General features: G+C 35.5%; 1 protein-coding gene across 1 annotated transcript in view; it reads right to left on the bottom strand.

Moving 5' to 3' along the window:
• Window positions 1–656: 656 nt before the first annotated feature.
• stol (voltage-dependent calcium channel subunit stolid) overlaps window positions 657–25,913 on the bottom strand; it is a 106,000-nt gene continuing 80,743 nt past the window's right edge. Inside the window, exons 3-25 of the mRNA XM_077440123.1 lie at window positions 16,861–17,077; window positions 13,662–13,793; window positions 10,836–11,113; window positions 8,690–8,806; window positions 8,418–8,610; window positions 7,952–8,088; window positions 7,784–7,864; window positions 7,626–7,706; window positions 7,341–7,415; window positions 7,232–7,246; window positions 7,040–7,144; window positions 6,747–6,960; window positions 6,621–6,666; window positions 6,348–6,529; window positions 6,175–6,262; window positions 5,919–5,951; window positions 4,166–4,261; window positions 3,831–4,092; window positions 3,502–3,756; window positions 3,157–3,268; window positions 2,731–3,076; window positions 2,465–2,648; window positions 657–1,235 (exon numbers count right to left, since the gene is read on the bottom strand). Of these exons, the coding sequence (XP_077296249.1) occupies window positions 1,143–1,235; window positions 2,465–2,648; window positions 2,731–3,076; window positions 3,157–3,268; window positions 3,502–3,756; window positions 3,831–4,092; window positions 4,166–4,261; window positions 5,919–5,951; window positions 6,175–6,262; window positions 6,348–6,529; window positions 6,621–6,666; window positions 6,747–6,960; window positions 7,040–7,144; window positions 7,232–7,246; window positions 7,341–7,415; window positions 7,626–7,706; window positions 7,784–7,864; window positions 7,952–8,088; window positions 8,418–8,610; window positions 8,690–8,806; window positions 10,836–11,113; window positions 13,662–13,793; window positions 16,861–17,077 (3,342 nt within the window). The 3' untranslated portion in view covers window positions 657–1,142. The remainder of the gene's footprint in view (window positions 1,236–2,464; window positions 2,649–2,730; window positions 3,077–3,156; window positions 3,269–3,501; window positions 3,757–3,830; window positions 4,093–4,165; window positions 4,262–5,918; window positions 5,952–6,174; window positions 6,263–6,347; window positions 6,530–6,620; window positions 6,667–6,746; window positions 6,961–7,039; window positions 7,145–7,231; window positions 7,247–7,340; window positions 7,416–7,625; window positions 7,707–7,783; window positions 7,865–7,951; window positions 8,089–8,417; window positions 8,611–8,689; window positions 8,807–10,835; window positions 11,114–13,661; window positions 13,794–16,860; window positions 17,078–25,913) is intronic.

The following is a 25,913-nucleotide window of genomic DNA, read 5'->3' as shown; positions in this document are numbered from 1 at the left end:
TAAAAAATAAAAAAAGCACCACTTACTTTATAAAAATTCATTTTTTACATTGTTAAAATATATATGTAGCTTTTCTTTACACGTTGTTGATGATGCCGAGTATACGGCCCATATTCGCTATAGGAAAAGTTTTACCAATTTGTTTATTTTTTAATGAAATTTCAAGTGGAAATGTTGTTGCTTACAACTATACACGTAAACGACATTCAAACAGAACGAAATAATAATATATTTACTATGAACTTTAACGAGAAAAGTGTGTCCGATCGTATCGCCATGCATGTGACGTGTGAAATACACAAAACGATTTATGATATATGCAACTATTAGTGTATCAATCAGCGTTTACTTTTATATATATATCGAAAGTCAAACATACACACAAACGGGTATGTAATATTGTATTACATACATATATTGCATGTGTAATAGATCTTGTGAAGGTGAAACAGTCGTAGTATAGTATGCACTGACAAATTACATGCATATGTAGATGAAGACAACATGCTGAGAAACGCTGATGTTAAAATGATGAACGAAACCACGAAGTTTGACATATTTACAAATTACACCGGTTATGATGAAAATTACAGATTACATTGAATTCACCTAGGCTACGTACAACATTCAAAAAATTTTTTTGCCTTTTTTTTGTTAACAAAGATAAAATGGATTTGATTTCAAACGACAATAATCCTATATTGATTTCATTTGATGATACGTAAATGTTATAAAATTTAATTTTGTCTCTCGACACGGTATATGCATATATGTAATATTTTTTTATGTACACGACCATGGGCCGTCCACCTGTCGGTGGATTGCCCGCACGGGACTGGACCCGAGCCTGAGCTCAGGTCTAGCTCCTTTATTAAATTCACGATTCGAATTAATTTATCAATTAATTTTTCTCATTATAGTGGGTCTGTTGACGCTTTAGCATCGTTGAATTTTTCAACGGTACTCTTTGCATTGCTAGATAATTTAATAATGCTATTGCGTTTTTATTACATATACAAGTTTCATTCGAAGAGGCCATAACTGTGTGCGTTTCTTGAGTAAGTTGGTGGTTGTGGTCTTTTTTTTTTTAATGGTGGACTTTCACGATGGATTTAATGTTGGCAGAAGAGGTGGTGCTGAGATCACGTGACCAACAGCACTGCTATTCCGGCGATTAGTAAATGCATCGACGAAAGCAGTGAATTTGAACTACCACACAGTTGGATTTCAATTTCCTGAAATTTTAAGAATTACATATCACTTTTAAGTACTATTATCTTGTCTAATATTCTTTTATATCTATTGATTTTTCAATTTATTAAACACTATTGTGAATATGCCTTTCCTTATTTCTAGTAGTTTCTAAATTTTTATTTTATTTTATTATACACCAATTAATCAAGCACACTCGTCTAACAGATTGCTCCAAAGCGACGAGTGTGCTAAAAAGATTAAGAAAGGACAAAAGGAAAAAAGTACATGAAATACAAGTAAAAATACATAAATAGAAGAAAAGAAAAATAAATAAACATGACATAAAAATTCTGAACTGATCAAACTAACTCAACCGTTCTAATTGGTCGCGACTTCCGTAACTTAGGAAGTGGTGCAGAAAATGACGAGAGATGTGACAAATGTCAATGGCGCCATCCAGTGAATTTAAGAAACGGAGGCCACGAGGAATGAGAGAATAACTATAAGCCACAGTTCTATATATAATATATACATAAGTGAAGGAAAGAAGAAGCAATAATTACAGTCGAATTTCAGCACTGTGAAAATGCACTTGTTCAAAAAACAACTCTACTTCAAATATCCTTTTACAGAATTTAATAATTTTTGGATTGAAGATGAGCCAGCAATATAGCTTGGTGGTCACGTTAATGGTAACTACCGAAAGATTGCCGGGTTTGATCCCGTGGGTTGACCTCGAAAATAAATGAAATATATTCCGAGTATTATCTGTAGTGCTGCTGATCAGATTGGGATATAAATTATCAATATTTGGACTCCAAGTCGATCGTTTCCTATTAGAGTTTGCCTATTTATCTGATTTACTTATTGAAACGCTTCCTCATCAAATCGTCAAAAACCATTCTACTCACTATGTCACCACTATTTGAATATGATTTCAAAATTTAATACTGTACAAGTTTAATACAATTGTGGCAACCCCGAGGTCTGGCCGAAAAATCAGTGTTTCGCCGGAAAACATTCACTTCCTCCCCGGCTGCCGAAATAAACAGTTGTGCATTACCAACACAGTCATCACACTCGCCCTACCCCCATACTATATGTCGCTCAGGGGTAACTCGATAGCGGGATCATGGGAAAATATAAATTGAGTTTATCCGCTATGCTGCCTTTCCTTCCCCAAATTTTATTTGTTATCAATTTTGAGGTTTTTGGACATAGTAATAAGCGTGTATAAAGCTTTCATCTAATTATCAGTAAAAAACAATACCTCTGGATGGTAGTTGATGCATTTGTGTGGTCGACGCCTGAACAGACTATTGGGTATACGACAAGATCCAATAGGAGGCAATTCCCTAGCGCCAGTTCCCAGTTGTTTAGCTCCACAAGGGCAAAGTGTGTCCACCACTAGTAGTATCAGATTTGTGTGTGGTATCTTTTGCACACTGAACGGTCTGAAAATTACACAACAAATGTAAAAATCTATAGTTTGCAAGACAATTGTGTGAATTATATAACATAAGGTATTGAAATTACCGTTCGCATCCAGTGACATGGCAATTAGTCAACTTGCCCTTCAGTGGTTGGCTCATGTTGAGTCGATCGGCTTGCAGAACGTACAGATCTGTTCGTTTGTCGCAAGCTCTGACTCCGTTTGCTCCACCAGGAGGTATGGAAGGAGACGCTGGATCGGGTGGTGGTGCTGATCCTGGAGAGCCTGAAGCGGATCCTGGAGCTGGTGGAATCCACGGTCCGGTAGTAGTTGCAGTTGATCCCAATCCGCCACTCAAACCAGGTCCTATTATTACCGGTGGAATATCTACCGGTGAAAATTCTTCAGGTTCTTCATTTTCGTCATAGTCGTTGTATACTGGATACGTCACTAAAACGAGAATATTTGATTAGTTAGTATTATTTCTAGTCTTTTTTTGTGTTGATTGATTTCGTTTTGAGGATATTTACTGTCGTCGAGTCCGTAAGAATGGGCTCTAGCTTGAGTTGTTTGCCAGAGAGGGGACCAGAGTGTCACTATACTCCACGTCCACTTTATCAGCCAGTGTAATGGTCTCATTGGCTGAAAAAATATTAAAGATACATATTACAATTCAATAGGAAATATTAATAATTTATATTAGACAAGGAAAGTGTTCCTGATTTGATATGTACTTTAAGGTGAACCTTTCTGTGATGCAGATTATATTATGAGAAACTATCATACTCAAAACTATAAAAGCCTAAGTGCATAAACACATACCTTTTATATTTTTGATGTGTAAGCACAAACAAGAACAAAAATGAGATACTTACAGATGTTAACCTACATCCTTTGGCACTATAAGGATTTTTCCCATTGGGACATCGTCCTTGATAATCAAACAGAGGCATTTTTCGATAAATTCTATCCTGAACTAACGAATCCATGATGGTACCGTCGATTTGACCGAAAAATTGACCAGTGTGACCTTTCTCTTCGGACAGAATCACATATCCATTGTCGTCCAGCACGTAGCAGTCCAAATCTTGAGAAGCACAATTCTTTTTACAGTTACTAGAACCCGTACACTGGATGAAGAATAAAAAAAAATTATCATAAAATCATATCATCAGCAATTGGAAAGAGAAAAAAATTCACTCACCGTGGAAGTGATATTGACAAAGTGCTTGGAGAGAGTATCTAATTCATACATCAATCCTACAACTGCCGTTGGGGCTTTGTGTCCTTTGTCTTCGATGAAGATTGCGTGTGTGGCCATTACCAAAGGCTCCACGCCTTCTGGGTATCCATCTTCCCTGAAAGGTACTGAAAATACAAAGCTTTCCGGCTCAATGGAATGATAGTCCACAGCTCGCTTGTACCACGGCTCGTCATAAGCCCTAGCGTTAAAGTCACTAAAGTGTCTAAAAACAATATAATCAAAATAAATATACAGAAAACAAGATGTCTCAATCCAATGATACAAAAGAAACATACGGTTCTTCTGTGGATTCCGTTGCATCTTCCCATCTAAGCAAGCCACTTCTTGTGGCCACAAATGTCAAGGTAACTCTGAACATTTCGTACCCTTTGCTGAAATAATATTATTTATTTAAAAAATGTATCACTACGATTGATAGAAGTTTTCGAATTCATAAAAACGCCAATCATTTTAGGTGAGTGAATATCGAGCGATACTTCAACTAAACATTGGTATGGAAGCATTGTTTTTATATAGTATAACTCTTTTATCAAAAAAGCACCATAATATTACTATATTTAATCTATAAGGAAAGAAAGGAAAATAATTGTGTGATAGGAATTTTCTATACATCTAACTTTTCATTAAGTAAAAAAAATATATGAAAGTTTTGATATTATTAATAATTAATTCACTTAATATACTTTTTATACCTACATATGTAATTCAAATAATGCTAAATGTCACAGCAATAATTTGAGGGCATTTGATGATGAATTTTAAATATTGATCATATGAATAAATTGTTTGCACAAAACTATATAACAATTTATGAATCCTTTAAAATAAGTTCATATTTTTATGTACAACAAACATTTATCTAGCGTAAATTCTCATCTTTTGATGTTTTTAAGAAAATTTTTTTTGTTTTAGTATTATAACATTGTACCTAAGAAATTATTGAGAAAATTAAATTTCATTTGTTATTAAATTTCACTTTACCCAGTTTTTTTTAGATTTTTGTCAACTATGTATGTATAATATATACATAAGTAACTTGGTAAGCTTGGTATTCTAATTTTTTTTAATATTTTACCATAGAACCATTACAGGTTTCCCTAAGGCGACACCTATGGCCAAAGTTGGACTTATAATATGTACTATAGAGGTGAAAAAGTGATGGTAGGTGACCAATTTGGTGAAAAATCAGATAAATTGGTAGCCTCTGATAGGATACGATCGACTTGGAATCATATACTTATATCTAAGGTCTGGCCAGCAACACTGTTGGGCTAGGGCTCCAGCCTTTGACCCCTCAGTTGCTATAATTAAACGTTAACCACCGAGCTATGTTGCTGAGTTTAATACATGTATGTAAAAAAATATTATATTATAGGCTATACGCAGTGTAATACAACAAATCTCAACCGAATAGCTTAAAATACACATATTGCTTATTTTCAAATATAAAAATAAAGATTGGCGTTTTTAAAAAATTCACACGAATAATATGATATAATCCCGGGAGAGTGTGCGCTAAAATCCAGACGAAAAAATACAAAGAAAAAAATTCAATCCTGTGAAAGCTTTGCTGAAATATAAAGAATGCTTAAATTTAAATACCATACTTACACAGTTCCAAGGAGCTTTTTATAAAAATTATGATATATGTGCTTATATACTATCCAAAAACTACTCTGGACAAGGCGTAGCAGATGGTGGCGTAGTTAAAAATCAATAGAGTTGTTTCAAACTCGTTAATTAGTTTACCAAAATTTTCTTTTTATAAATAGTCTTATTTTAAAACCTAAAATATTGCATAGACAAAGTGAGTTACGTCGATACTTCTTCCAACGTATTAATATGTATAGTAATTTTATCAATATTACACATCTATTCAAATGTTCAAACGACAAATATAATATTACAAAGAGCATATGTATTATTTTAGAATTACAATTTTTTGAAAGCCTCTAATTTGTAATCAATATTAAAGCTCTGGCAAAATTACAGGTTAACACGTATCATCAGTTCAATGGTTTACTTTACCTGGTGAGAAGAGCCATTAATGTGGCTATAGGGCTAATCAAAAGTGCATAGACAAGTGCATTAGTAAATGTTCATTAAAAAAAATATAATAATAAAATATTTTCAATTAAAATGAAGGTGTATTAGTGCTCTTTCATTCTATAATTTTAATAATATAATATATTGAAACTTTTTATTTTGCCTATATAAAATAGACACATGCTTTGAACGTATAAAAAAAACAGATTTTTGAACGAATCGTGAAAATGAAACTTACGATCCTTTTTCCGGATGCCTCATGATAGCGCCTACATTTTCAGTCGCCATCATATCCCTCACCAGTGATTGTAAAAGTGTTTTGTCGCCTGTAAAAAAGGGAACAACATTTAATTTTCGATGAAAGGCAGCTGGTACAAATAGGCACCGGTCGCCAACAATTCTGCTACTCACAGTAGTACGAGTCCTTTTCTTGCTTTTTGAAATGGTGGTGTGAATTTTCCCTGGCAGGTGATCTGGGCCTTAACGACATCCATTTCCAGCCGGGACGACCCACCCTTGCCAAGAAGTGAAGAACACGCTCTTCTGGTGTTCTGAATTTGATGTCGCTAGCTGAACTGTATTCGCAATACACCCTGCAGAATAATAATCAATATTATAAATTTAGTTGATTACTCTTAGAATATTTTAAATAAGAATCGTTAAAAGTAAAATATGTATACTAACCAATCTGGGTGCACTTTCCACGTGGCTTCCTTGAAGTATTCGGTAACTGAAAGGAGCACACGAGGTCTAATTAAAAAACGAGCAGGATTTTTTCTACAAGGCTTATGTTTTTCAATTAAATTTTACCATTTAGGTGACTGTGTCGCACTTCTTGCTCTGCAATCAGTTCGTACATGCCATAACCATCTGGCAAAACAACGGCCAATGAAAATGGCGTACCATCGATCGGAGCATAAAAGTATCTCTGCCTCCTCGTGGACACTCGCCTCATATCGTCGTAATGAACTTTGATGGCTATCTCGGTCTCGCCTTCTTTTTGGTCTATCATCTCGCTACGAAGCTGTACAAACAATAACAGAATGGTAAACATATGTACTATATTAAATTTTATGTGGCTTACAAAACAAAGGTCGACTCACATCCATAAGCAACGAGTGGTTCTCTCTAGGAGTCGCCTCGTGTTCGGAAAGTTCTAATTCCGTCACGTCCACATTGCTATATAGAGGTCGTAATGTTTCTGAATACTGAAATTTAATTTATACAATTATTATATTATACAAACATATACATATTAATGGATCGAGTAAAATAATATAAAATCATTTGCAAACCTCCTCGTTATTGTACTGTATGAAACAAACAAACAAACATAACAATGCATCATAAGTTTCATTTGAATATAATATCTGATGAAAGTTTGTATTATGGTGCAATACTCACGAGTGGTCTGAGGTCTGGATGGTATAAAACGTGCCCATTATTGTTCACAATGAACGAATATCCGTTGATACCAAGCTGGAAATTCAATTAAATTTATTGATAAAAAGTATGACAAGCTACATACATATGTATGAAGAAAAATCCAACAGTAAATTGAATTTTCGTTGATTGTAATTTTTAATATATTGTATTTAAATAAACCAATGCTAAAATTTATTCAAATAAATGCATACAATTATGTACAATAATATATTAAATAATAAAATTAAAATAAAAAATACGTACTTTGTACGGTGGCACCATTTTCTTAATTTGATCGATAGGTACATCAGTACCTACCACTCCCAAAAGATTTGCCTCTCTTTGCTGTATAATAAAAGAAAAATGTTATAAATTATTTGTAAATTTTCGAAAAAGTAATTATTAAATAATTGTCTTCTTACAGTGTGATTTCTCCTATCGAAAATTGGCGTAGTGACAGAAGTCATCAGTTGACCTTCTTGGCTATCGTCAAGCTTACTGCCCTGTAAAATTAAATTATAAATATACTATTTTTTATATGTACACCTATCAGGCTTTAAAAATAATTACATTCAATTGATAAAACATACTCTGCCACCGATATAAGCTGGACTCCATTGTATGGGATGATCTGCCTGGTACATAACCATGGGTCTCGCCATAACTTTGACATAATTGAAGACTTTGTCGCGAATTTCATCATAGTCATTTATTCTGGCGTAGAAACCTAAATTGAGAATATAATAACTATATGAGCAAAATATAAACCACTTATTCAGATCAGGTCAGATTAATTTTTATAAATATATCTTCAGATTAATATAAAATGGTGGTTATTAAGCTTAAACAAAAGGTAAATCTACTATTGAATATTTTAAGATCGTAGGCATACAGTATTTTAAACTAGAGTTGATATTTATGAATATCAAAAACAATAACGGTCCTAAGTTCGAACCCTGTGGTACACCAGAAGACATTTGAACAATGAGTACCGCAGCTGATGAACTGCCGTCAATTTTGAAGGTAAAAATAATATAATTATGCGAAAATACAGACCTTTATTGGCGCAGGCGATCCAACTCATGTGGGTGGCACCAGGGGCGTCAGAACCAGCCAAGTAAGTGAAGACTCTGACTGGCATGTGAGGCCAATTGTGGGTTCGGAAAACGTCCCTCGGTGCCCCTGTAGCACCTCCAGCTATCAACATAGCCGCCTGGTTGCATTGACAACCCTGACTGGTGCGGTTATACTGAAGGGAAGAATGTAAATTAAATAAGAAAAAAAAACAATCAAAAAGTGCATTATACATAATAACTAGAAATACTGACCCTGTGAAGAATCTCAAAGGCGACGGTCAAAGCAGCCGTGAAATTAGCCTCGTTGGACGGCTCTGGAGTGCCACTGTCCAGGGCGTACTTCAGCTCGCGTACGTTTTCAGGAGTTGCCTAAAAAATACCGGGTGCGTTATTATACGGCGAGCAATTGCGCACTTGACATACTTGGCGTTTATATTTGAAAACTAGCCGACAGAGTAAAGTGGATTGCCGACAGTGTGGCGTTTGTTATATTCGCTAATATTGCCTACTAGACTTCCACAACTAGCAGTATTCGTATCGGAAAATTTCAATATGCACTTAATCGTTGGGTGATACAATGATCCTAACTTTTTTTGTATTACTATTCCCATTGGGTATAATTACCTTTAAAGTACTAAAATTGTCAGTTTCATTGTTTTGTTGTGTTTACCACCAATTGATGTGTTTTGGTGGTATTGAGCGTCAATCACAACGGAGAAGAATGGAATCGTATTGTATATGTAGATACTTTCATCAGTGGATGATGAATGATAATCACGGCCATAGTCAGGGTGGCGTGGGAGGGGAATGCCAGCCCCCCTAAATTTAAAAAATAGCTCATATTTTGAAAAAAGGATTGAAATGACGGTGTGGCTATTATTAGCACAACTATTTAATATGACGGTTGAGGAGGAAGCAAAGTGGTGGCCACCAATATGGCTGAGTTGGTCCCAATTCTCTGGATAGCAACCCAAACTCGACCATGTCGTAGAGCACACCTACAGCATGATTAGTTCATTTGATAATTTGGTCCAAAAAATACAAAAAAATATCAAAAAGTCGTTTATTCTATTCAACTTGGTATCCTAGTAATTAGACTTGTACATAATGTGATGTACATAATGCGAATTCTCTTAAATTTAAAAAAAATCATTAAAAAAGAGCGTGTACCTATTTACATATGTATATGCAGTTGTGTGCCTCATTCATGACGATTTTTGAAGTTTTTTTGCCTGATTTGCTGTTTACATTTATTTCTCAATTCGCTCACTATAGAAGAGCCTGTCGCTGTTCGTATTTGGTCGGTTCATTATGTCAGAGAACTATATCTTCCTCTTCTTCCTTCACGTCACCGACCATAATCAATTTCCTCTCTTATTTGTGCTATGTGACCAAATAACTGGAGAGTGCTTCTCAGGCAGATCGTGAACAGTCCTTAAGAGGGCTAGACAGCAGCACCTTGTCCATACAAACGTACTATACTTCTCCCTTCCTCAATTATGGCACTAGAGAAATTATTTTTTAATATGCTATGGATATCCACCATTGGGGTGCATATATTTTTTAATTTTTTTGATTAATTATTTTAAAAATCCATAAAATCGCCTCTTTTTTACACCCACGAAACGAGTCCAGCGTGCTTATTTAACGGTCGATTTTTAAAAAAATACGCCAATGGATGCACAGAAAGTATCTTTCTCATACCGATGATGAAATTTTTTTAAAAATTGATCCAGTTTTGGAGGAGAAAATTGTAGAATACGAAACCTCGATTTTGTCAACTGTCGCATTCACTCAATATATACATACACTCAATATATATATATCGAAGAAATAAACGGTAACAAAATTAAGGTTTCGGGTGTACAGCCCTCTTAATCTTAATTTCATCAAGAATTGAGACATTCATATGCATATCAGTATAAATAACAAAAAAAGTTAATAATAAAAATAAAAAAGTCGTGATAGCAAAGCTACCATTTTCCGTTCAGATTTAAATTAAATTCCTCAAATTTTCCACTGTATCGTCTTGTACAATCTGAATTAATGCGATATCTGAAACTGAACAAACTTTCGTTTGCTTTGTATTCGACGTGTACACGAGGCGATTATGAGGCTATAATACGGATTTAATCCATTTTAGTCCTTCGGCCGCTAAACACCTGGCATCGGTCCGTTCGACCGTCAGAGCAAAGCCTGAAAAGTTTTTTCATAAGACGCCCTCCCATCCTACAGTTCTCTCTATCCTCCGGGACGAGCCGAACGGATTTACAAAGAATATGTTTATGAAGAAAGTTTCAGACGCGATCAATGAAACCTACAGCTCGTCGTATACATTTTGTTGTGTACTTTCCTAAAACGTGATCTAGATGAAAATATAAAAAAAATAAACATCTACCTGTACTAGCATATTTTTGAAGCAAGGCACCAACTCTTCCGTGACATCGTTGAATCTGTAGACGTTCACAAAGTCGTTGGGTGTCAGCGTGTCCAAGATGGCCACAGCCGTGGCTTTGGCGAGGGCTGCTCTAGATCCCGAAGCGGCTGAAGACCAATCCACCAGGATCACCACGTCTTTTGGAGACGTGGCAGCCTCCACGAACCACGATGATGATCTGAAGTCATACAGATCCCTCGCATGGTGGGAAAGACCATCTTCCGGTGGCCACGATATCGCTATTGACAAATAAAATCATTCATTGTATCAATCAGTTTGAATGTAAACCTATTTTAAAGCTCGTGCTGTGTTTTGTTCGTTGGAAGTTGTCTACTTTGGGTACGTGATTAAAATATTTGTATGCGCCACCTGAAGGGACAGATGATGATGACACCGCATAGGGGTATATTAATCTCGAGCACAATTTGAGGAATAAATATGTATAGGTACATACATATATACGAGATATATGTACGTATGTATATAGTTTGCAATGCCAAGAGATCTGTATACAATATGTGAATGCTCCTATGGTTCATTAGACTATTGGTAAATGTAATAGTTAATAGCAATGATTTTATGCACTTTTATAGATTTATAGTTATGGTTACATATTTAGAACAAATAGTGAGTATAACTAATTGTAAAGAAGAAGAAATAAAATAAAATGTAGATGGTTCATGTTTTAAAATTGGAAATTTTCGGTAAATTTATACAGTAAATGATCAATTAATAATATAGGAAATTCAATTAATATATTGTAGGGTTCGGGTAGGGAGGATTGCAGGAGAGAGACAATTAAAAGGTGATATTTATTAATGATCCACGTTTATTGAAGTATAACGTATACACTCGATGCGCGTGCGCATCCGGCCAGCGGCACAACCGCTACTTCACTCCTCAACTGTCAGTTGGCGTCACCCAGTTCTTCCAACTCCTAATAGTGTACACTCATGTGTACCACTGTTTGCCATTACCCCTCAACATTACATTTATTCATATCACACATCAAATCCCACAATATTATATATTCAAATTTAAAAGAGTTTTAAATTACGGTAATTAATTACGAGTATTTAACCAGTAAGTTTCTACTTTAAGGGGAGCAAAAATTTCGATCCGAAGTCGAAAAAGTCACAAATAAATCATCATTTATATTACAAAATTGAGACAGAATCGAATACCTGGATTTTTATAGGTATTAGTTTAATTTACCGCTTATAATAAAGATATTTAATAATTATGACTTTTTATTCCAGACTATAGAGAAAATATTGCAATCCCTGTCGTTCATATATATAACCAGCAGCGTGGTCTAGTGGTGAATGTTGAATTATTTCGTACTTGATGTTACGAGTTCGATTCACCGCCAAGTCTCGCTGTTGGCCAGACCTTGATTTGTCTAGGTCGATCGTTTCTTATCAGAATTCGCCAATTTTTCTGATTTTCATTGAAACGATTCCTGTAAAATTGGCGTTTCCTTCCCAATTTTCTGTTGCGAACCTTTAGTTATTGTTATATCTTAGGTTTCGCCATATTGCTCACTATAGATGTCTCTGTGTTTGTTTATCGAATATAAAATTCGTATTGTTACATGAAAGTTATTCATCGTTATTTATCGTATTAATACGATGCTTGTAATATATGTATACTGACCATAGGTGTCAGATATTTAGATTTACATGTATCTATGTAATAATTATGTGGACCAGGAAGGCGCATTTGGGGTTTACCTGTTAAGCCTTCCTGGTATATTTAAATAAATAAAATAAAACATATAGATATGTAGTACTATTAATGATAAAATAAATAAATATTAAATAATGATATAATAGTAATACTAAACAATAAATATTAATAATAATAATTAATAAATAATAATAATAATAAGAAAGCCAATTTATGGCGATTAGTGAAGTAGCTCCATCCACTGAATATACAGAGATGAACGGAAATGAGAAGACGCTGCAGCAAGCAAAATAAAAATGTGACGATACAAATACACGACGATGTGAGGCACTGTCCCTTCCAAAAACATCTGCGATGCGCTGTAACCCCTCGATAGCCCGAAGAGAGTCCTTTAGCAGTTGTATTGTACACTGAGTGGTATGGGACGTCATGTTTACCTTGCTTCCCGCTGTGCACGTGCAGAATGAATATGTTTGGGTAGTCGCAAGTTTCTCCTATATGTCTTCAAATATAGGATTCACCATTATCGATCACTGTCAACCAAAGATAAATACAACGATGAACTATCACCGAAAACACTCCAGGGGGTAATTTTTACAACTGTGTATCATGAACTGTGCTAGGGGTGCTGCGTTTTTTTAGCATGTTTGAAATTATCTAACAAAAAAACACTTACCACGTCCCACTCAGTGCCTTTATTATCTTCATTGTTTCCTGCTTGTATTTCGTCCATAGTTCACCAGTATACATAGAGGCTAGTAAAAAAGGACAAATACTTGTTTCTTTACCTCTATACTGGAGTGGTAAATCCGTCTTGCTAGCATATTTGACATATTACACATAAAAACTTTTTTGCCTTTCAATGTTACGATCATCGGAGAGATTCTTCATCAGTAGGTGTTTCAGGTACTTACATAACTTCAAACTTATGTAATCGGTATTATAAATATCGATATATTTGAAATAAAAAGGTTGATAGCAACCAATTTAAATCGAGACAAAGTTGGTTTACATATAATTAGTAGATTGGTAGAGAGTATGAAAAGTACTCACGAAGCACACGCTATAGTAATAAATAATAAGTACTTAAGTATTTACCTGGATATCGTCTCAGGAATCCGCTAGAGCTCCCGTAGTACTGCCAGGACAATCCCGGGTCGCTCTCGTAATTGTTCACGAAAAGCGGATCCAGATGTTCCGACCATGCGATCTGGTTTTGCACCTCTGGATCTGGAATTGAATAAACGAACTTCACAGTCGCAAGTCAGATTTGTGTTCGATATCAGTTTGGCAACTGCCACCAAAGGGATCCCTCAACGCTAACGGACATCGTTATCGAGATAGTCCGATCGTCGTAAATCGTCTGCCGTAGACGTTTGAAATCCATCAAACGGCAACCATGCGAAAAAAATCGAAATTGCACCAAGACCACGTATGTGCATAGATATGTACGATTATACATACATTCATATGTTCATGTAAGCTATACCAAATGTGGATCACGATTCCTACGGCTCGAAAATTGTTGTTGCGATCAAACTGTGTTCCAACAGGCTATATAGCACCATTTTGCTATTTTGACATACATATACATATGTATTTAATATATAATTTCGAAAGATAATTTGTAACTATGTATGTATGTAAGTATGTGAGGTTTGTTGATAACACCGAAAACAAATCAAAATTCGATATGGTTTAGATTCGATGTATATTTTTTTCGATTCAAATAAATTTAATAAAAAAACAAATGAAACATGGCGAATCTAATAAGATTCGCCATGTTTAATCTGTTTATATTACAAACACTGAGCGAAGCCGGGTAAAACAACTAGTATATTTATAGACTATGTCAAATTAATTTTTGAGGCTGTGTAGAGCAGATCCATAACCAGTGCATCTATAGTGAATAAAATATTAAGCATGTGAAGCTGTATCGTCATATATTTGCGGATTCTTAGACGCTTTTGGTCTCCATGCGACCAAGTCATCCTCAAACCAAGTCGCTCGCAAGTGGCCCGGCTCTACATATGCTACAATTTGTATGAGCATATGTATGTTTGCGAAAATGTTACAAATTAATACATTTTTTATTTATTTATTATAATACATGGCTTTACTTTTTTTTGTGAATTGTTAAATTTTTTAAATATTTTCATTTTAATTCTGGAAAGTTACGTATATCGTTTCCATTATATCTCAGATAGCTTTCTGACCAAAGGCAAATTCGTATTTTTCTCGAATAATCTGTTCATGTGGAACGACGAGTAACAATGTTAACACATTTTCATACCCACCAAATAATAATAGATCGACTTCATCAGTTAGAAGGTGACTTTTAAGAGGCACTCTATCTAACAAAAAAAGCTCACATTTTTTATTCGAGAGCGTATTTTATGTATGGGGAATACCCGAACTTTATACCCGTCGAAAAGTGCATATCACGCGCCCAGACAAGAGGTCCCTTCGAGACTTTCGACAACGCTCCAGAGACCCGGAAGGGTTTCCGAGGTAACCTTTTCGCGCCTGGGTCAACGACGACCGGTCAAGTGGCGCCTCTCCATTGTCGGGCAAGCACGTCCGACAATGGCCAAAGCCGCAAAACCGCAACCCGTCGATTCGTTCAATATAATCGCGGTCGGCTCGGGGGTCTAGTGGGTGGGTGGGCGGGTGGGTGGTGGCTGTGGGGGAGGCTGGTGTTTGCTCCCGGCGAACTACATAAGAGATTATTCCGCGAGTCAACAGTCTTCGAGATTACATGCAAATAGTGCGACTGGCGCACAACCGAATCGATACGGTAGGACTCCACTAAAGGATTCCTCCTGCCAAATTAATGCGATAGAATCCTGTCGAATGTTTGTGTAGACGATGTCGTTTTGTTTGCTTATTATAATTATATTGCATATTTCACGCGGAAGGCACGTAAAATAAACGAATAATTATTTAAATTTACGAACGGTGACTTTGGAAGCGCCTTTCGAGATAAGTACGACCGAAACATTCGAAGATACATACATATGTAGATAGACTATTTAAGGCAGTAAGGTTCTTATTCTTCTGATTGGTTTCATCTAGTTGTGGACGCTTTAACGTTCTATTTTATTTTATTTTATTTAAACCAATCATGCACACCCGTCTTAACAGATTACTAAAAAAGCGACGAGTGTGGTATACAGCTTAAGAAATATTAATTAATTATGTGCGTGGTAAACATCATCATTTGATGGTCGTCCCTACTGCCCGCACAGTCCTTTATCGAACGGCTCATATTCCAAGAGCTATCCGCCTGAATGTGATATTTTCCATCTTAGTGAGCGTACATTAATGGATATTAATAACTACCTATCTGGTAGCCTGCACTCATTCTTGTTTTCACAATTAAATGTGATGTATGAGTTGAATTTGAATCTTCTTTCTTCCATCTGGGCATCACAGGGATGTTTTGTATTTGCAGCTATTTCTTATTTATTGGTACTGGCTGTAGTTACACGACAAGACAAGATAGCGTGTGACCAGGGCTTATATTTTATTTTATTTCTCTAAATATACTAAATGAAGGGTCTTCATATTTTATGTATTCGTCATCAAAACCTCTATGACTCGAATTTTGCCATTACGAAATAAAAACATTGATCAATATCAACAGACATAACTATTTTCACAAGAAGTTCTTTTTAAACGTGTCTCACAGATGCGAGAGAGAGAGAGGAGGAATTCAGTACGCACCACGCTTAAAGGTAAGTGTAAGAATGATATCCGCCTTGGAAAAACAGCTCTGCTTCAGCTGTATTCATATCTTGCATTTATTTTACAGTATTCAATGTTTAATACGCGATTAAATGATTTTTATAATTAATTATAATAATTAACCTCGCATGTTTTACATCAATTTAAAATAAATCACACATTTTTGACTGGACGTTTGGAATCCAACACAGTGGCCAACAGATTTTTTTAGCACATTAAGGCAAGTGCTAATCTGGTGCAAAATAGCTGGAAAACCGTCTCATTCTCCGACGTAGTCTTTCAAAAAAAAAGGTCTTTCAAATTATTTACATATATTCGTTAAGATGGGGGGGGGGGGAGGCTAATTTAGTGGGTTTTAATAATAGTAAGCACTATTTTAGTATTAATTTAATAATAATTAGACCCCGTAAAACCGTTCACGAAAAATTACATTTTGTCCATAGACGAAGAAGCCTTACGTCAAAAGTTCAAGGTGACACGCACTAGCTCTAACTTTAGCCTAACGTAAGTCGTAAATGCATATAGTTAATAGTTTAATTAAGATACTTACCATATTCGTCGACAAATGGCGGCATGAGAATGGCGCTTCGGGACGTGTTCACCGAAAGATGATCGAAGTGTCTGCTGGGGGTGAGGGAGAGTCTTTGGGCGCCATCGGCCAGGCGCCCGTCTTGAGCGAACACGTTTAGGCGCCTCGCGTCCAAATACGACGTCTCACCACGAGACGCCCCTGACAACGCCGCTTGCTCCGCCGAATCCATTATCCTCTGGAACAGAAACGAAAACAACATCAATCACACAACGATAGTGTTACTCGGGAGCGTCGCCGCGGGGGACTTGTGCGGGGATAAAACACGGGGAAAAATACAGTCAAACTGTGTTTTCGGCGTCGGAAAATTGAGCTCGGGCCGTGGAAATCTCGGGGGACCAATCGATTACCCAGGTGCGTGCCGTGTGGAAGAAGTTTTCTTATTACGCAAGACGTGCTTTGGGTATTTACCCTCGAAAAATCAGCAATTCGCCGGAAACTGGGAGACTCGTCATCTTTAGACATTATACAGAACGTTCTGGCTAAAGATTTCAAAATAAAATTAAAAGCCATATTCTTTGAAATAAAATGACATACATACTTATGTTCATATATATTTTACATCGATTCCGTGAAATTGTCTATTACAAGCATTCGGCAAAAGAATTGCCGAATGCGTGAAAAATGCAAGCACGTTGTCCAGTTCACGGATTCGGCAAATTCTTTGCCAAATGCGTGAACTGGACAGCGTGTTATATTATAACCAAGTGTCAAAGTGACAGCTGAATAAGGATGTTTAATTTAGTTTAATTTACATATTATTATGTATAATATGATTACATACATATGTTTCGATCATCTCATATAACTTATACTATTTATTAATGCTATTTTTATACATTTTGATCAATATTTTAACAGTCGGAATTTTATACCTTGTGAAGAATCAGTATTATATTAGCTCGGTCGTTAAGCTTCCGCTTAGCGTCAAGAAGGTGCCGGGTTCAATCCCTGAATGAAAATGAATTTTTCAGAGTATGCTGTTGGTTAGACCTGGATTTGTGACTCCAGGTTGATCGTTTCCTATCAGAGTTTGCCAATTTTTTCTGATTTCATTATTGAAACGGTTCCCGGAAAAAAAAATTGGCTAAAAATCCTTCCTACCTACTATGTCACCACTATTTGAAGTTTGATTGATGTACAATAAAATTTATGTACAATTCATAGATGTCTCGTTAATTTGCGAGTTTTTCAGTGTGTCGTAATTCAATGACTTGTAATAAAAATGCTGCATTTGTATTTGTAATTGGCCAGGAAGGCGCATTGGGATTTACCTGTAAGGCCTTCCTGGTATATATATAAATAAATAAATAAATATTATAAATATTTAATTTCATTACACATGTCCCAGAACATAGCTCTAGGCTACACCGACCAGACCAAATGTATGGAAATATGAGCGACTAAGAAATCACCCGGTGTGAAACGCTGTATCTATGTAACTGCATACGTTTCTCCGAAGTCCGGAGATGCATTTGTCCGGAGGACCAAAACAGCCCTGCGTGACCTGGGCTTTGGAACACTTTGTATTTTAACAATCTCGTAGTCACCTCTCACTCATTGGTTTAACCTAAAATATAAACATTGTTTGGACAGGGGACTATTACAGACAAACACTCTTTGAAGTCTTTGAGAATGGGCTAAAAATGTACCTTAAATTTAAACAATAAGTCACTATTGATAGTTTTTTTGGGCTTTTAATATTTGTTTTACACAAAAATACAATGGAACTGACTGTGTGTTTATACATAGTACATAATTTTTACATGATATAAATTAACATTAAAAATTTTAACAATTTTTTCAACTTTTTCCACCGTCTCAGATACAATTTGCTCAAATTTAAATTTGGCGCATTTCACAGGAGTTGTTACAGTGTAAAGAATTAATGATAAAAAGTAATGGCCACTAGAAATTATGTACTATCAATTATAATTGAAATGCATATAGCTTGTGGGTATAAACGTCAAGAAGGCGAGGGAATCGAAAATAGTCTCTGAGGAAGTTAGCTTTCGTTGATACATATTTAATTACAAATAAATAAATGGAACCAATTCTTTCGCGTCTTACGACTTACCTTTTATAAATGGGCACGGTTTTACTTTTATCGCGTTTAGCACGGTCAAACAAGACGGATCGTCTTTTCGCCGGGTCATTTGTACCCGTCACGTGTCGACGCACTAGGACTGAAAATTGAGTCACTCAAAGATCCCTTTGATTCGGTCATTTTTCACGCGATCAAGTCTTTTCAGCGCCGATTTCAGGAATAAGTTTTTTATTTTATTGGCGGCGAGTGTATTCGTCCGTATAATTGATGAAATCGCTCGAATAATATCCCATTATTCTATGAACTAATGGCGGGATGGGATATGCTTGAATCGGCTTGGGCGTGCCTTGACTATGAGATTTACTATATTATATTATACATACATACATACATATATATACACCGTTTTATCCAGTGAAATGGCAAACGTTGGAAGTGAGCATTTTCAACCCACAAATTGTGTGGGGTGACTAGCGCCAGCGATTCTTAAAATATAATGGAAGGCTTACACATACTTACTCTAAACTGTTTTACAATTTATGGAAAGGTAAATTTGAACGATGTTAAAATTAACAATAATTGTGTGGTGCTGCACAATATTAGCATAGACATAATATATGTAAATATTTAGAACTTATTTTTTTGTCACTCATTTCACCATAAGGACAAATATTTATTTGATATTTTTACTTTATTTGTGTATGTATGTATGTATTATACCTATATAGATAGTATTATAAAAAAAATATCATGTATAAATTCATATATTAACTCGGTATCGGTGACTGATCAACAGAACCGTAGCTAGGGTAGTTTGCTCCCGGGGTCAAACATCCTACTAGAGCACCCCCCCCCCCCCCCACCCAATTTTTATCACAATGTTTGATTACTTCCGTTTAGAAAAATATTAAATTTAATACGAGCAAAAATTTTATATTGAAATTCAATTTAAATGAAAATATTTTCATTTTGGTAAATAGGTAGGGTGAATAGCGCTCCTCCTTACAGCGCTCGTTGGGATTTTAAATACATTAATTGTCAATTTTCAGATTATAATAATCAACATTATTAAAATCATAAAAAAATCCCCGATATAACCAACCAAGTTTTGGCGCCCCCTCACTCTTGCACCTGGGTCATCTGCCCCCCCCCCCCCATAATCCCATACTCCAGGGGGGTTGACCATTATATAAAATTTTATAATTGATGTTTGTTTAAAATACAGACGAGCACTATCATGCCATACCTTTTTTTAAATGACAATATTCTTCGTTTAATTAAATTTATTTGTTGCTCGTATTAAATGGGTCACCCCCGAGCGACATCTATGGTATTAAACTGGTACATATAAATTTAAAATTTTGAAATCATATTCAAATAGTGGTCACATAAAAACAGGAAAAAATCGACTTGGAGTCATAACTATCCAAGTCTAACCAGAAATACTACAGATTATACTGAGAATAAATTATTTTCAATCGAGGTCAACTCAGGGGATCGAATCCGGTAACCCTTCGGTGCTTAGTATTAACCCAACCACTGAGCCATGCTGCTGGCTGTATTCGAAATATGAAATTAATGGGCGTATTTGAAAATTGTGAATAAAAAATAGATAAATAAAGAATAGGGAGGGAGGGGGTGCTAGTAGCATGTTTGCATACGGGCGCAAATTACCCTAGCTACGGATTTGTACGGTGTGTATGTTTGAGATATACATATTTATTTTTATAAGATTTATTACTTTAGCTCGAGTAGATTTAAAATTTTAAATGGATAAAACCATGAATAATCGAATCACTTATTTCGTTGTTACCAATGTTGTATGAATTCCTTTTAATATTACAATATTGATTTACAATTGAATAAATTAGACTATACACATAATAAATACACACATACATAAAATAGCTTTGGCGCAATTTTCAATAGTAATCGAATGAAAAACTTTAAATTTACATTCGTACTAACTCAATAACGATCAATTTCCGAACTAAAATTTCACGAGTTCATACAATTTTTTATTTCTTCAAAAGTCTCATCAATCGTCCCATACGTTAAACATAAAATGAATTCACCATTTGCGGCAAAACTCGGTCCGAGTTCGCTAACCTCGCTGGAAAAAATGGTTGGGCGCCACTTAGCACAGCCGATACATAAATTACTTTTTAATAAATAGCGACACCTGCGTTTGCATAATCTGCATTTATACGATGTTTAAAGTCGGCCATATATCATATCCCACTATGCGACGTTCCCGCGATTCGCGTTCCCGTTCGGGGACAATCCACCCAACCACCCACCCACATCCCGTTCCACCTCGTCCTCCTCACCTCCGTCTCTGTGTAAACTCTGGCCACAAATTGATATAATCCCCGGAGATTTATGTATGAATTAATGGACCGCCTTTGGCTTCGGTGAGCTGAACGACGCCAATTTTCACTCACAGGCCAATATAAACCGCCCCGTTTGATCCGATCTTAACCCAATTCGGGTGTTCTTTATCTGGGCTCGGGACCCAATAATTAGAGCACAAAGCCAATCAGATTCAATTCATTCAACGCGAAGTGTGATCCGACAGTGGTATCGTTTGCGAATGCCTATTTTTGTCATCGGTACATAAAATACTAACGAAATTATACGGTACTGTTTGAGCTAAAATTTATACATATACATATATGATATATATTGGTTTTGACTTATGTACATACATTCATAAAATAAGTTGCATCAATGTCTACCGATGCAACTGAATAATATATATATATATATATATATATATATATATATATATATATATATATATATATATATGAGCCGTTATAATTTAAAGTGGCATAAATCCACTTTTCTTCATTTCGAGATATGTATGTATATCTCGCAAAATATTAACAATATTTAACAATGTGTAACAATATTTAAAAATACTGGTGGCCTGTAATACGTTTATTCTACTTTTCTGAGATTATGGACATATCTACATATGTAATTAAAATAAATGAAAACAATGTCTGAATTAAGTCAAATAATATAATAAGAAATAGTGTTTTTGGGACTGAAATTTTGATTTCCGCCACTTCAAAATATAACGGCTCATATGTACATAGAATATCAATTGTACAAAAGACAATCAAAATGTAGAAAATTCAGCTTCCACATGTATCATGGAATAATAATGTATGTATTGTATATATGTAGCAATAGGTATAATATTATAAACAACCAGCAGCGTGGACTATTGGTTAGCATATTATGCTTTTGAGCAGAGTGGTCACGGTTTCAATTCAGATAAATTGAAAATCAGATAAATTGGCAAACTTTGATGGAAAACGTTCGACCTGGAGTCACAAACCAAGGTCTGGCCTGCAGCAACTAGTGGAACTCGAACCCGTGACCACTGTGTTCGAAAGCATTATATGCTAACCACTAGTCCATGCTACTGATTAATTTTTTTTGCGTAGGGGTGGGTTCAGGATTCAAACGAAAGGCCAAAGTCGCTTCACAGCGTTTATTCAACGATTCAGGAGATCTACAAGTAACCACCGCTTATTCCAGAATTATCTGATCTACCGTGTGTGCCTCATAAAGGGCAGGGTACCTATAAAGTACCTATGAAGGACAAGTTGCCCACCATAGCATCCCAGATCCGTTGGCATGTCTATTGTGTAGGTACGTAGGTCTACTCGAACTCGACCCGTTCTGTGAGAACCCCAGCGTATTCTTTGTTCGGGCACTTACTGAGTCCCGTTAATCTCATACGGGTCCCGTTAGCCTAATACCCTACTATTCATACATCAATGTACTTAGACTCCCATGTTCCCACGTTACAATATAAATTATAAATATTTTCGAACAATCAACGGTCGTATGTCTATGTATGTCTCCAAGTCTTCATACCAAGTCTCTCATATTTTTTTTATTTCATTCAATCAATCTATGTACCCTCGTACAGATCGCTCTAATGCGTCGAGTGTACTATACAGATCAAGAAACATACAAAATTTCATATTATTACATAATTCGAAATTATATATGACATCTATGGTCAAACATAGCAAAGTGCATTGCAAACATCGTATATAATACGATCAACAAATATTTATAAAACAATTTTTATACAATAATCATCCACATATACATTTTATTTTTATTTTTATTTTTTTATTGTCACAAATCAATACACACTCGCCATTACAGATTTGCTCCAATGCGACGGATGTACGTTAATGAAATACATAAGCAATCAGAAATCAGAAATACAGTAATACATACATATACAATCAGAATATATAGAATATAACAATTAATCAGAAATAATAATCATAGTGACATCTATGGATTTCAGATTACTGTGTATAATTAATACAAATTATACACAGGCAGGTTTTTGTGACAACAGGATTAGATTTAATACCAATTTTCAGGAACCGTTTCAGCAATGATCAGATAAAATTGGCAAACTCTGATATATGAAGAGAACCCCGACGAACTTTGAGAACATAATAACTCAAGATTTTGCTAGAGAAATGGGGAGGGAAAGCCAATTTTGCAGGAATCGTTTCAATGGAAATCAGAAAAATTGGCAAACTCTAATAGGAAACTACCGACCTGGTCACAAAACAAGGTCTGGCCAGCAGCAACCAGTGTGATTCGAACTCGTAACCACACTGACCATAGCAAAATATTCTAACCCTGCTGGTGCATGTCTAATATGTATCCGAAAAATGGGATTCGAAACAAAATAATCACATAGAACTACCCTAACCCTATACATAGATAAAAGTCTTGAATAAAATCGAGAACCACTGATCGAACCAAGCCGAAAGTTCAAAATGCGCATAAGTTGACATGCTGTGGCATCAGTTGGATGCGACTTTCTTGCATTGAAATTGCACTTTGCGCATGCAGCTCAGTGCAATATCGCGTCTGAGCAAAAAGCACACCACCACTAGTCGGAGAATATTCCAATATGCGAATACGCGCCTTGAAGGCATTAAAAATAAATAAAAATCACGAGAAAAAAAAACCAACCGAAGAACGTACGTATGCGAAAATGGTAAAGCGCTCCACTTTTGACGCTCAAAGGAATTCAATGGCCGGAGTTCACTTTGAAACCCCTAATCTAATATTCCGTTTCCATTGAGTGTGTTCTCAGCTACACACTCGGCACATACACACCCCGTACACAAAGCACGGTGCCGTGGGACGGGGAACGAAGTGGGTGGGTGGGTGGTTGTAGGAAACGGCATCGCCGAAGAAACTTTATGACATTTATCATTCGGAAAGTTTGGAGCGCGATGGCCGAGTTAGATCTTGTCCCCGCGGTGCGAACATTATGAGCCGTTCGTAAAAGCCTCCTTCTTATTCTTCGGCTCAATTATATTGTTGTTTGCAAGATACGAGAACTTAATGCATGAATGCTGGCTACATTTGCAAAGTTCGTCGGGAAATTTGCGCGTACTCGTTGTTGTGTGTGTATGTGTCGCGTCAATGGCGTGTCGTGTCGTGTTGTGTTCGTTGGTAAAAATGAGGAAAAGCGTGTTTTGATTTCGTTGTGAAAATTAGTTGAAGGATGTGTGTATGTGATTATATTAATTTTTATACGTGAAAAACCTATTTTATTTTTCTAATTATGTCATTTCGTAATTGGATTATAATGTATGTATGTGCGTGGATTAATTTTTATTCACACGAATCGTGTTTGTTAAAAGCTAATTATATGTTTTTAGCAGTTGAGTTTGAGTAGTAGAATTTGAATACATCAATTATAAATACATTTACATATAATAATGCCGTTAAAGAGCTTTAACGTCGTTTTTGATTAATTCGAGCTTCAGTTTCCACTCCGATTTTGAATGTTGCAATAATTGAATTGGTAAGGAAACTTTTTTCCAGCAAATGAACCACGTTTACGTTTAATAATAACTAATTTATGTAAATACATACATATTTATTAATAACTGTGGAATTAGTTCGAATCTGAAAATTTTATATCATATTTGATTTTATTTTTATACATTTGTATATTGAATATCATGAGAAATCCATTTTTTTTTATTATTTTGCAAAATACGGTTTGAGAAATACAAAATAAATATCAACATAACTCAACATCAAATGTCCGGTGTAGGTATTGCAATTTACCGTAAAATTTCTTTTACCGGGATCAATCATGGGAAAATATTTTTTCCCATGAATGGCTTACTAGTTTTTACCAGTAAATGAAAAAAAAACATCGTAAACCTAGATTGAACCCTAAATAATTAAAAATAAATCTTAGGTGAATGATTTCATGTAGGTCCATTCGAAATAATTAATAATTATAACTAAAACGACCGTCTTATCGCATGTATTACGACTTGGCTGGTCTGTGTTGCCACTCTGGGCTGAACAGCAGCGCCTTGTCCATACAAACGTACTATACTCGTACTATATAAACGTACTATACTATAAACGTACTCCCTTTCTCAATTATGGCACTAGAGAAATTATTTTTTAATATGCTATGGATATATACCATTGGGTGCATCTATCGTTTTATTTTTTTGATTAATTATTTTTTATAGGAGCTAGGAGCCGCCAAACATCTACAAAATCGCCTCTTTTTTACACCCACGAAACGAGTCCAGTGTGCTTATTTAACGGTCGATTTTTAAAAAAATACGCCAATAGATGCACAGAAAGTATTTTTCTCATACCGATGATGAAATTTTTTTAAAAATTGGTCCAGTTTTGGAGGAAAAAATAGGAGAATACGAAACCTCGATTTTGTCCATTTAAAATACGTTTTATCTGGTCGAAGCGCAACTGTCGCATTCACTCAATATATATATTGATATATATTGTCGCATTCACTCAATATATACATACACTCAATATATATCGAAGAAAGGAACGGTAACAAAATTAAGGTTTCGGGTGTACAGCCCTCTTAAGCATGCAACAGTATAGCCACTATTACGAATGCATC

Source organism: Arctopsyche grandis, chromosome 10 (assembly GCF_051622035.1).
Source record: "Arctopsyche grandis isolate Sample6627 chromosome 10, ASM5162203v2, whole genome shotgun sequence".
NCBI lineage: Eukaryota > Metazoa > Arthropoda > Insecta > Trichoptera > Hydropsychidae > Arctopsyche > Arctopsyche grandis.
Note: the sequence above shows the minus strand (reverse complement) of the source record. Positions and strands in the feature narration are given on the sequence as shown.